The 13,247-nt window shown below is 36.7% G+C and overlaps 1 protein-coding gene across 1 annotated transcript in view; it reads left to right on the top strand.

The window, feature by feature from the left end:
- Window positions 1-12,508, top strand: part of btv (dynein cytoplasmic heavy chain beethoven) — a 114,999-nt gene extending 102,491 nt beyond the window's left edge. Inside the window, exons 42-53 of the mRNA XM_088277637.1 lie at window positions 19-132; window positions 1,600-1,795; window positions 2,330-2,490; window positions 3,935-4,183; window positions 5,363-5,525; window positions 7,563-7,810; window positions 9,010-9,130; window positions 9,220-9,359; window positions 9,923-10,072; window positions 10,509-10,755; window positions 11,500-11,639; window positions 12,284-12,508. Coding sequence (XP_088133763.1) covers window positions 19-132; window positions 1,600-1,795; window positions 2,330-2,490; window positions 3,935-4,183; window positions 5,363-5,525; window positions 7,563-7,810; window positions 9,010-9,130; window positions 9,220-9,359; window positions 9,923-10,072; window positions 10,509-10,755; window positions 11,500-11,639; window positions 12,284-12,439 — 2,085 coding nt within the window. The 3' untranslated portion in view covers window positions 12,440-12,508. The remainder of the gene's footprint in view (window positions 1-18; window positions 133-1,599; window positions 1,796-2,329; window positions 2,491-3,934; window positions 4,184-5,362; window positions 5,526-7,562; window positions 7,811-9,009; window positions 9,131-9,219; window positions 9,360-9,922; window positions 10,073-10,508; window positions 10,756-11,499; window positions 11,640-12,283) is intronic.
- Window positions 12,509-13,247: the final 739 nt, after the last annotated feature.

Here is a 13,247-nt window from a genome sequence, read left to right as displayed (position 1 = left end):
ACTCATTATTTTTTTTAGGAATGGGAAGTTCTAGTGAGCAGTACGGAGAGTCACATACAGAGCAATTCGGATTTACAAAATGTACCACCTTGGATAGGTGAAGACAGGCGGGCTTACGTTAATATTATTCAGGTATGCAATATAATAAGTGGTTTGGGTATATAGTAGAACCTTGAAAATCGGAAATCCCAGGTAATCCAAAGGAGATTTTGAAGAAAAACATTTAAAATACATGCAAAGACTGAAGAACACTTTAATTATTATATACATATAGCCTAATTTGGAAAAAAATTATTGAAAAGTTTTTTTTTTTAATAAGAGAAATATTTGTGTTTTTATTATTTACACAAATATTTCAATTTCATACTATTTCTGTGAGCCTAAGCGGCTCATTATTAGAAATGGGTATCAAATTGTGGTAGAGTGGGTTCAAACCGAGAAACTCTGACTTAAGATTATTTTTTGACATCTCATCAAAGATGAAGAAGAATATGGAAGTCTGGGCATTTACGGGGCTGACGACCGTCATAGGCTGGTTTAAGTGATCACTTTACACACGTGTAACATTCACCAATTCTACCCATTATTGACAACCACACTACTCAATTTCTTGGAAGTTCTATATATATGAACCAATTTAGAAATCTTGTTCATGATTCACTAGAACTTCACTAGAGACATCTATTGGTGAGATGTAAAGAAGCTTTTTACTAAGCAGAAACTCTTATATTAGTATGTGAGGTCCGAATCCTGGATTATAATCACACACATGAGAAACGCCAGAAAATAACATTTTCATTTTTATTATTAAGCTTATAATTTGACCAGATAATTTATTTACAACATTTTGAGTGTGTCCAAATACTTGTTTACAAAATCTGGATTATCTCCAATTACAGGAGTTATTTTCATATTATTTTTTGACATCTCATCAAAGATGAAGAAGAATATGGAAGTCTGGGATGAAAAAGAATATGGAAGTGTGACTTAAGAGAGTCCGCGACACTAACCAGGGACCACAACCCGACAATAAAGTACATAGTACTGTACCTGTATTTCTACTCAAGTACTGTAATATTAGATTGAAATGTTAAAAGATAATTAATAATTGAAATGTAAAAGGTGTGTACAACGTAACTACTGTAGTGTAAAGAACTATGTTTGTACTGTATTACAAATTCTCGAACGATCCGAACTTTTTCAAATTCGAACAAGCCTCGATTAGCTCGTATTTCTGGGGTTCTTCTGTATTGACATCTCAACATAAATGAAGAACAATATGGATGTCTGGGCATTTACCGGTGATCACTTGTGTAACATTCTCTATGTATTGTTCGATATCAGTTCGACATGATGGGAATTGCGTGAGATTCATATCTCCCGTTGTTATTTTCCAATATGCTAGTACTATTTTCGTAAGCCTAATAGACCTATTAATAAAAAAAGGAATCAGGTAGTAGCAGAGTGGGCTCAAACATCAAAACTATGACTCTAACCACAGGACCACAATCTTGTTCACTAAAAAAGCATATATTTTAAATTCGGCAATTAAATGAACGTCAAATATGGTAATTTAAAATATTAAATATTTCTTTGCAGGTCAATTTGCCAGAGCTCTTCACCCGCCTTAACTTGGCAAACAAGGACCTCTGGGCAAAGTTTGCAACGTCCGGAGACTGGGAGAATATTCCGGCTGACGTCGGTCTCACGCCCTTCCAGAAAATTCTCATCATTTGGGCAATCAAACCGGACAAAATGTATTCCTGTTTCTTGAAGGCGGCATCTCAGATATTAGGTATTTCTTTCACTATGATTTTCATATGAAAAATGTTTCAATGTGACTCACTAACTAACTGACTAACCATCGCGGCTTTCCGCAGGGGTAGGCAGAGAGAATAGAATGCCACACCAACTGTCTTTAAAACAATCTTTGCCTCTCCCACATTCATGCATGTTCATATATACCCACCAATCATTCCAACTCTTGACCTGACCATACCCAAGCATTTGAAATACCCCGATCATCCCAAGTTTTCCACAGTCTTCCTCTGCTTCTATATAATATAATATAATCATGATCAACGACGTTCTTTCTTCACTCATTTGATTCACATGCCCAAACAATCTCAACACGCCTTTCTTGATTATATGGATAATGCTTATCTCACCCTTGCATTCTTTCATTATAGCACCATTCAAATATCTATCGTACATCATTTTGCCACATCGATTGCATTCAGTTTACTTTAATCCTTCTTTTGCCAACTTACTTCCATATATCAGGGTTGGAACCATGAAATTGTGATACTCACGCAAGATATAATTTCAGGGGTGAATCAGCTGTTTCCGGAGGGAGATTTGCTGTCCGTGGTGGAGCGCTGGGGCGCCCCAGACAGGCCGATACTGGTAGTCGGAGCGCCGGGGACAGACCCCATAGACCAGATCAAAATCAGAGCCAGCCACATTGTTGGGATAGCCTACTTTAGACAGGTAAATAGACTGTTTTGAATATTGAAAGCATTAACTTTGTGGATCATATTGATATATTATTTCGAGAAATAAAAAATACTTTGTGTTCTGATCCACTCACATTTTTACTAACCAACTAGTTTCGGCAACAACCTGTTGCCGTCTTCAGGGTTAATTTATTACTTATTAGTAATTATTATAAGTAATAAATAAACCCTGAAGAGGGCAACAGGTTGTTGCCGAAACTAGTTGATTAGTAAAAATGTGAGTGGATCAGAACACAAACTATTTTTCATTTCTCGAAATAATATAGGTAAATAGTATAATTTAAATAAAACCCTTATCCGCACCCCAATGGTGCATAGGGCACTGCGTCATATAACGCAGTGTTATCTTGATCGTTAACACACGAAAGAAAGGTGATCAACCCTCCGCTTCAGGAACCAGTCCAGGGTAGTATTGAATAAATATTACAGTGAAAAATCGCAAATATTTATTCGAACCCCCCTGGGAATCAAACCCGGGACCTCCAGAATGGTAGCAGAGCGTGCTGACCATTACACTACGGAGGCAGACAAAGGTAAATAGACCTTTGCTTAACCCTTAGAGTGCAACAGTTTGATTTAGGTATCGACCTGTACGGTCATATCTTAGCGCGCGCATGTATAACGTTAATAATAAGTTAATAACATTTATAAATAACCATTTCAAATTATTTTGCTGTGAATTTTACATCGATTTTTAAATTTTTTTTTAAGTAAATTTTTTTTATTTCTACCTACAAAATGTCAAATTCGTCAAGTAGTGATGATGAAAAGCAATTAGCAATTTATGCAAAATATGTGAAAATAAGCTCAGCACTATAAGGGTTAATACAAGGATGCAAAAATCAACAAAGTTTTTTCATCCCTATCTGCACCCATTTGGTGTAGAAAGCACTGCACCGGAATGATGCTGTGTTAACTTGTTGATTATATGAAAACAGAGTGATTAGTCTCGTGTTTTAGTTTATATATATATATATATATATATATATATATATATATATATATATATATATATATATATATATATATATATATATTTATATAAAAAACGTTGTAATATTTTTCTTTGTAATTTACACTAATTTAGAGGGTGTATAATAATAAAATAAACAATGTGTTGCTTTGTAATTAAAGAAACGACAATAAAAGTTTACAATAAAGTGATTAGTCTCGTGTTTAAGTTTATATATATATATATATATATATATATATATATATATATATATATATATATATATATATATATATATATTTATATAAAAAACGTTGTAATATTTTTCTTTGTAATTTACACTAATTTAGAGGGTGTATAATAATAAAATAAACAATGTGTTGCTTTGTAATTAAAGAAACGACAATAAAAGTTTATTCTATTATATTATATATGTAGCTTAATTTATTAAAAATATCATTCCCAGATTTGGGTCACACAAGAGATGGGCGAGGCCGGCCTGCTGAATCTGTCCTCCTCGGTCCAGTGGGCCAAGGAGTCGGGCGGGTGGCTGGCCCTGCTGGTGGGCGCCGGGGGCTGGAGCCACTCCTCGCTGGCCGGCCTGCTGCTGGAGCCGCGGGAGGCCAACCCCAAGTGCCGACTGTGGATAGTCACCGAGGACGCCCCCTCCATCCCGCCCCTCTTTGCCAGCTTGTGTGTCAATGTCACAATGGAGGTATGACTGATGTTATAATTATTGTAAAGCAATTTCTAAAGAATATACAGGGTCTCCCTTAATCCTACATATTCGTTTTAAGGGGTATTAGGCCAGCTTATGACTCACCAAAAAATGAAAATATGACCTCAGTAAAAGTGCCTTAGTTTTCCAGATATTTCCACTTTTATGAATTTCCAAAACATTAGCCTTAGATCAGTTTTTTGAGTGCCACTTTTTTAATTTTTCATATTTTAGGATTCTAATTTTTGTTTCACAATACTGAATAAGTATTCTATTGATCACAGTCCAAAATATTACCAATACTGGCTTGCCTTGGCGGAAAAAAATATATTTATGCCCGGTAAATGATTTTAAAATAAATCTCTAGGTGACTTTGTCTCTTCACCCTGAAAAAAATATATATGACGCTAACCTGGCAAGTTATTTTAAAAGATTGTTCAATTTATGTCATTTTAAAAACAATATAACATTTACTATATTTTACTTCAGAAAAAAAGATATTGTTTTTTTAATGCAAAATGAGCTGATTTAATAATTATTTCATTTATCAGGAATTCCAATGTAAGTCCAATGTAATTCCAATTATGGGACACCTGTATAATAAAACATTATATTTTTATTCATATGTAAAAAATTGTGTGAAATTGGCTCAATCTTAAAGGTTTCACTGTCGATGCTTATCCTTTGATTGGCAAACATCCGCAGTAGCGAAATGTGACAAAAGTCACTGCTTTCAGTATAACAAATATTTTTGTACGCTTTCAACATCACTATTGGACAAATCCGACATCGTAAGGGTGAAAACAATTGGTTTTTACAAAACATGTATTTCTATTTTTCACTAAAAATTAGTTGAATTTGTTTATTTGCGAATATTATTGATAAATCAGAACTTTAGGAACGCATATGCTGGGATACACCTCCCAGTTCGACCGCCAAAATACAATGTCATTATTTTTGCATATCGACGGGCAGCGCTCTTAGCAAAGTATACCAGAGTCGAAATATCGACTCTCAGCAATTTAAAAACAGAAAATTATAAAACAAAATGCAGTTTTTATCCATTCATTATTATAATCATAAAAACCAGTATACAATTGGTATCGCTAATTAATAAAAAGGCCCTATTGCTATCTACAATCCAATAATTTAGTTTCTTTGTGTTCGGGTTTCCAGGCTCCCGCGGGAATAAAGAATAACCTGCTGCGCACGCTCTCCCTGTGGGCGCCCCAGGGAGGCTCCCTTCCCGGAGCCAGGGACCCCGTGCGGACCCGCCTGGAGTTCTCCCTTGCCCTCACGCACAGCATCATACAGGAGCGCTGCGCTTACATACCACAAGGTATATCCCTTATTTACAATTAACCCTTTTAACTGCTGTTAACACATTGTAGTCGGGCGCTTCGAACAATAGACTCTAGCCTATAGCGGGCGTTTTTTGCGATTAGCGCAAAAATATATCGTTTTCTTAAAATTGACACAATTTCTAAACCAAATAATATTTTCGATTGAAATTTTCAAAGAAATCATAAATGACATTTGATCATCAAAAATAAATTATAATCATAATTTTTAATTAAGTATTCCGTATTTCACAATTTTAGAAGCATTGTAAACTATGTAAAAAATAGACTTCCCCTCCGAGGTATCATTCCCTATACAATGCTAATATATTTAAATAATAAAATACCAAAGAGTAAACAAAACAGTGCGAGCGGTATGAAAAGTAGTCCAATACGTGAAATGACTCAAACTAAACTGGAGATTGAGATCGCATAAAAACATTAGAATTCTGGCGATGCCTTTACAAGCGACACACTAGCCAATCCGGACAAGGCATCTCAAATAACGTCAACAGACTGTCCCCTAGCACCCAGGTAGCAGATTACCCTTCAAGGCGTTTTATTTCACGCTGATAACAAACCCGTATATTGCCGTTTCCCGCCGATAACCGACAGTCGACAAAAACGGCATTTGCCGTGTCCCGCAGTTGACCGACAGTCCGCGAAAAACGGCAAATGCCATGTCCCGACGACAACGTGTTTATACCCTAGATGGTGGATTGCCTGAAAACTGTATTACACAAAGAGTACTAGTAAAAATACAATAGGACGTTTTTCATAGTTAAAAGGATCGAAATTTTGATCTTTTACTAACTTTGAAAGAATTCACAATTCAAATCAGCAATTTTGCAAAATATTTAAAATTTTGAATTAGTAATTTTACAAAAGAATTAAAAAATTTGAGTTAGTGAATTCGAAATAGGATTTATTTATTTATTATTTATTTGGCAGTCGCCCAGTGAAAGGATTGCTAGTGTCAAGTCTTATTTTTATTTACAAACAAAATAATAATAACGATTGATAAAAATTTTCATATTATTTTTTGACATCTCATCAAAGATGAAGAAGAATATGGAAGTCATAAATACATAATTAAAATTGGAGATAATCCAGATTTGAGAACTAGTATTTGGACACACTCAAAATGTAAATAAAATTTTCATTGTTTAAATGTGTTTAGCTTTATAATTTTGGAAATTATGACTGCAATTCTAGAATTAGATTAAGAAATAAAGGTGGATAGGCGGGGAGTTGGATTCCTGCCTATGTTAAGCTATTTAGAAAGTTCCCCTACTCTGTTGCGAGCGGACACTGAAAGAACGTACGGTTTACACCCCCTATATCTTGTTTGATACTGATAAAATAATAAAAGTAGTGAATTAATGTAGCGATTATCGTGTAAGAAAGTAAAAGCCTTACAGGAAATGCACACAGAGCTACATGGACTAAAACATAGAAACGTAATAAACAAAATCATACCACACACCTCTTTTGGTCAAAAAAACTTGATTATTACACAATAAAGTTGTACAACCTGCTTCAATTATCCATAGTAATTTAAAAAATTAACTAAGTATAAAAGAGCTATTCATAAATGTATAATGGAGATGGATCGTCCAGATATGAAACAGATCGCAGATTGGCCATGTCGTATTTGATTGCATATCATAAACAATTTTCTCTAAATATATACTAATTATTATTTAACCATATTCGCTCCCTATGTGGAGAATATGGAGTTCACAAACTGTCTCTAGGCTTTTTTGCTGGACGCCAGCTTCTTTGCATCCTCCCAAGTCAAGTTCGCATCCTGAAGTTCAGACGAGAACTGCCGACGAATTGTCAACAGTGGTTGTCCTGGGCGGCGTGAACCGGATGCCTTGTAAAAGAGGCAAGCTTGTTTTAAGCTCTCGGGAGGCATGCGGAGTACATGGCTGGCCTCATATAATTTTGTAAATTAAAGTTTTGCTAAATATATGTTCAGTGGGGGCACATTATTGTAATTATGCGTACGATGAAAAATAAATAAATTCTAGGCTGGCGCTGTGACTATGGGTTCAGGTGGGGCGACGCGGAGGCCGGCGCGGCGGGCGTGCGCGCGTGGGGGCGCGGGGGCGGGGCGGGAGGGCTGTGCGGGGCGCTGTACGCGGGGCGCGTCACGTGCGCGCGCGACGCGCAGCTCGTGCGCGCCCTCGTCGCCAGGAACTTCCACGAGACGGTGCTCGCGCACGCCTGGAAGCCGCTCGGCCTGGACGTGACCCTGCCCATGACACCCAACTTGCAGGTGAGGGTCATTGACAAATTGAACAATTATTTATATACTGCCAAATAAGCATAGTTTGTCTATTTTTATTTGTGACGGGAAATATTAACTGTTTTATTTACAAAACATTTTACTGTTGATCAGTACGGAAAATTAATAATGCATTGGTTTACTGATTTTTTTGTGTCAAATACTTGAAAGTGGTCAGGTAAGGAGTCGAAATAATCGGCAGGCATGTATGAGATGCATGATCGTGGAAGAGATCGAAGAAGAATGTTTGCAAATACAGAGTGGTGTGGTGTTCTATTCTCTCTGCCTAACCCTGCGGGAAAGCGGCGTAGTTAGTTAGTTAGTTCAAATTTTAAAAGGAAGAGTAGGTACCTATGGTTATATCAATTCATTTGAAATGATGCTATGCTTTTTTCTCAAAGTATTAAAGACATATGAAGTAAGTAGCTCTAAAGCTATCGAATAGCTGAAAGGTTTTCATGTTGCAGCTACAATAGAATGAACAATTTTACTGATGACTTTTGTATGCTGATTATGCTGTTCTTCTTGCCGATAGCAGAGAAGACCTACAGACGTTAGTGACAAAGGTATATAATGTTTGTAAGGAAAATGATTTTTTGATGAATGTTGACAAATCCAAAATCATGGTTTTCGAGAGAGATTAATGTAGATCTGTGTAAAAATAATAGTAAATGGGGAAATTTTGGAATAGGTAGATGATTTTGTATATTTGGAAAGTATGTTTTTTAGGGGTGGAAAGATTGATATAGAAAGGAGAGCGGGTACTAGAAACGCAGTGAATGGTGCACTGAAATCAGTAATAGTAAATAAAAGCCTATCAGGGAAAGCTAAACTTGCACAATAGAGTCCTTGTACCAACCCTCTGTATGTATGTACATGTAACATAGTATGGAAGTGAAGAATGGAGTCGGCAAAGGAAAGATGAAAGAAGACCAATTGCAGTCAAAATTCGATCTCTCAGACAAATGTGCAGCAAAATGATATTTGATAGATGTTCAAATGGTGAAATAAGGAAAGAATTCAAGCCTGACGTAAGCATTGTTGATAAAATTAAAGTGTTTTGTAGATAGTTTAGAACAAATAAGTGAGGAAAGAATAGTAAAACAAATTTATGAAGCGAATGCAGTTAATACAATGATTTTTTTGCAATTATTATGACTAAATCTTATTTTTTTAACTATCTAATTTAGGATTATCTGGTGGCTTTAACACAATTCCCCAACAACGACAGTCCCTCTCAACTGGGACTCTCCAACAACATACACAGCGCGACGGAGCATCGGGCGGGCAACTCCGTCATCACTCAACTAAGTACTACATATATCCTTCATCTAATTTCAAATACTATTTAGAAACCTGTCTACTTATACAATACACACTAACGCAATATCCTTCTTCAGAATCGTACCACCACGGAGAGGCATCTTGCCAGTTTGACAACAAGGTATGGAAGAAGAAATTGGGACCTATATTTTCACTGTGGAAAAAACTCAATTCTGGACCGGATTCATTGGTTAAAGCCAAACTCACCGATATCAAGGTATATTCAATATATAATTCATTTTGTACATAATAAGTATTGGCTATAAGCAACTATAGGTTTTTTAATGATCACGGCCCCTTGACCTCTTCGTGCGTACAGCCTCAGCCGTGGGGCCATAAAATACCAGATAACATATGGCCCCACATTTGGGGCATTGTGATTATTTCAAATTGACAATATTTATTGATTATGTGTGTGGCATATGTTTTAAATGTTGATATTCAATCAAAAAATTTAGTTTTAAAATTAAAAATTCATATAAAAAACCCACTCTGCAGGATACAACTATTTCATTATATCTTACTACTTGAGAGGTTAAGCAACAACTTCCTCGGGACTAAGTATTAAGATTGTAATAAATTTTGACTTCATATTATTGACATCTGTCTGAATTGTTAATAATTTCAAAGAAAATTATCCCAGATATCTCAATAGAGGCAATACATATTTGCTTCGTATAAAATATGTTTTGCCTGGGCATTCTGACCTGGCTTTAGCTGAAATAGAGATAAGTCGCTTGTGTAAATAGGTACTATGTATATGATTTTGTTGGTGGGCAGGTGCAAAAGGGGCAGAACAGTTTGGTGCAGAGGGAGTGGGAAACAGCTGTAACGATAGTCCACTCAGTACATTCGGACCTCTCTTCGCTGCGCTCCGGACCAACGGATTCTGTTACCAGGAAATTGGCCACACAGATCATCGCTGATAAGGTATTCACCAATATCTTACATCTCTCTCTGTGGTCTCAATCTTGTAGATTGGTTTGCAGCAACAAATGACACCTCTTTCGACATTCCGGTCTTATATGCGCCACCCTCTTTAGCTCCTCATACGTTGACAATATTTTATATTTTTTTCAAATATTAAATTATTTTTAGCATATATTTTAAGCTAATTAGACTGGGATTAATGTTTTCTTAAATATTATAATAACCAACACAATCTTTAACTTATTAAATACAAGATTTGGTGGATTTTCAAACATACAAAAAAAGTTTGATAAAACAAACAATTTTAGAGCTTCTGCTTAATTTTTCAGCAAAATATGAAGATTGATTACAATCAAAATTCAAATATTGCAAAACTTTGTTGTCATTATCAAATGCATCTTTTTTATGGGTCCAAATCCTTAATTTAAAATTCCAGAGTCCCCTGTCCTGGCTGCAGTTGTGGGAGGGCGCTCCGACCAGCGCCTCCTCCTTCCTGCGCGGGCTGTGCGCGCGCGCCTCGTGCGCCCGGCAGCGCACGCTCTCTCATTCCCCGTCCCCTGGCGCGCCCCTCGCCGTCCTGCTGCACCCCGCGCGCGTGCCGCAAGCGCTCCTATGGGACGCCGCCACGCGACTCGGCCTGCCGCCCGATCAGCTGGCGCTGGTCACCACCTGGGGAGACGAAGGTCGGTCGGACTGATAACTCAACATCGGAAAAGGCTGAAGTAATTAAGTAAGTATGTGGGGCGAGCAGGTACTTGGTATAGTTAGGACTCGGTTAGAGCATAGCTGCTCTAACCGAGTCCTAACTATTACCAAGTACCTGCTTGCCCCACATACTTACTTAATTACTTCAGCCTTTTCCTGTGTCCAGTATTGAACAAATGCCTCCCTCTTAGACTCCCACAGTTCTATTTTGGACGCGTCCAACCTCTTCGTCAAGAGTCGCCTCTTCCAGTGCAGGCCCGCCACTTTTCTAATGTTCGGACTATCTTATCTGAGGTCTATCCACGCTTCAACGTCCCGTTCTAGGCCCCCAATCAAGCACCTTTTTCGTCAATCTATCCTCAGACATACGTGCCACACGACCTACTCAATTCCAATTTTGTTTCGCAATTCTTTGAGCCACATCTGTTACCTTTGTCTTTTCCCTTATCCAAACATCCATTTTTCTTCCTTTCAAACATCTTTCTGTCCATTGCTCTTTATGTTACCAGTTTATATATGATTCGTTTCTTTAGGGTAAACATCTCGATTCCATATGTGAGCACTGGGAGTACGCGTGCATTGAATGTTTTCCTCTTCAGATGGATGGGAATATTTGGGGATTTTAGTACATGTAATAATTTCCAATGCAGCCTATCCTAAAGCTCCCGTTTGCCCCTCATATGAATACAAAAAGGCCACAGACTAACTTGTAATCATTTCAGATGAATCCGACGGGAAGATGATTTTACATGACTTGCGGCTGGAGGGGGCCGTGTGGGAGGGGGGGAAGCTGCAGCCGTGTCGCGCTCACACGCCTCCCTTCTCCCCCGCACCGCCAATAGCGCTGCACTATGTACCCAGTGTAAGTAGCATTCTGTATTACTGTTATGAAAAATGTGCATACTAAAAAAAAAAATCCTACTTAACGTTTTTTGGAATGTTTTTAAAGTAAAAATAAGCATAACTATTTTATAAAATTACCGGACACAAAAAAGTTTTTTGAAAATCAATTTTGACTGTTGCTACACAAAATAATAAAGTTAACATATTATTTGCGGGGAAATGCTTAAAAGCGTCTTTTACATACTGTTGGTAGAGAGCGGGAGACGCTTATAAGCGCTCTATTTGCTTACCTTTGGTCTACCAAAGGCAGCGCACGCTGTGAAAAAACATTGTGCGGATCAGAATTGGGTTTGCGTTTACTTGTGAATATACTAATACACCCTAACTAATGTGTGTATACTAATACACCCTAACTAATATACAACCCAAATTAATATATACTAATTAGGATTGCGGTTGATGAAAAATTCCCATTATGTATATATTTTTTCTGTTATCAAAAGTAGATATATTAAAATACTTCGATATAAATGTCAAGAAACTCCATATTTTGTACTGTTTTTTCTCACAAACTATAATTATATTGCTCATACCATTTTGAAAGTTTATTTTATTCACTTGATGGCTTCCTCATTCCATTCTAAAATGATTGTTTTCTTCCAGAATTTGTCTAAAGAAAGAAACGGTAATAATGTGGAAATTCCAATCTACACATCGTCGGACCGAAAACATCTTGTTTTCAACGTTGGAGCACCTCTAGCCGATCAATTTAATATTAATTTGTGGCTTCTGAATGCAACCGCTCTCATAATTTCTTAAAATATATAAAAGCACGATTTTCGCACTTAGTTTTAAGTGTACTATTTTAAAATAATGATTCTAGTCACAATGAAAGGAATATATTATTAAATTCAAATTTTATGACATTATTTGTGTTTTAAATAAAAAATTTAATAAAATTTTGTTTTGAATTATTTTACACCCATTCAGTAAATTTTTCTACCAGTAAAAATTATGCTACAGTTGAAAATACCCAAATCATCCATGTAGTATAACATCTCTTTAAGTATTATGTACATATCGCTCACTCCTTTTAACCACGTTTAAGAGTTTAAGAGTATAGAGTTTAAGAGTATATAACTATTATAATTTATTTAATCGATTATGGAACTTTCAGTTAAATATGAAGCTAAAATATACGTCCTCTAGCAATCGAGCGATGCAGGCGAATCTTGGTCTCCGCGCTCCGGTTGGCCGCTCGGGTTGCCAACTTGGTAGTAGCAGTAGTTCAGTGTTGCCAACTTGGTAGTAGTAGTAGCTACTCGCCTACAAATGTATTTAAAAAACCACTTAAAAATTATCAAGCCACTTATTGGACTTTAACCGTTAGAATGCTACGCGGCGCAAAAGCGCTGCGATCGTTTGTATCGAAAATTGCGGCGCAGCGCAAAAGCGCTGCGAGTTTCAGTGTGTTTTCGGTGCTCCGCGGGAGTGCACGTACGCTAACCTCGCGCGTAATTTGTGATGAGAGTGCATTCTTATACATTTAAAAATAACTTTTATCGTTTTTTTATATTATTTTAAAAAAATAACCATGTCACGTGCTATTATTTCGAACGTTGATTCG

Source organism: Brachycentrus maculatus, unplaced genomic scaffold (assembly GCF_059751285.1).
Source record: "Brachycentrus maculatus isolate JH-2025_06_01 unplaced genomic scaffold, ASM5975128v1 h1tg000049l, whole genome shotgun sequence".
Classification (NCBI taxonomy): domain Eukaryota; kingdom Metazoa; phylum Arthropoda; class Insecta; order Trichoptera; family Brachycentridae; genus Brachycentrus; species Brachycentrus maculatus.
The sequence above is the reverse complement of the archived record's forward strand: the minus strand, read 5'-3'. Positions and strand labels throughout refer to the sequence as shown.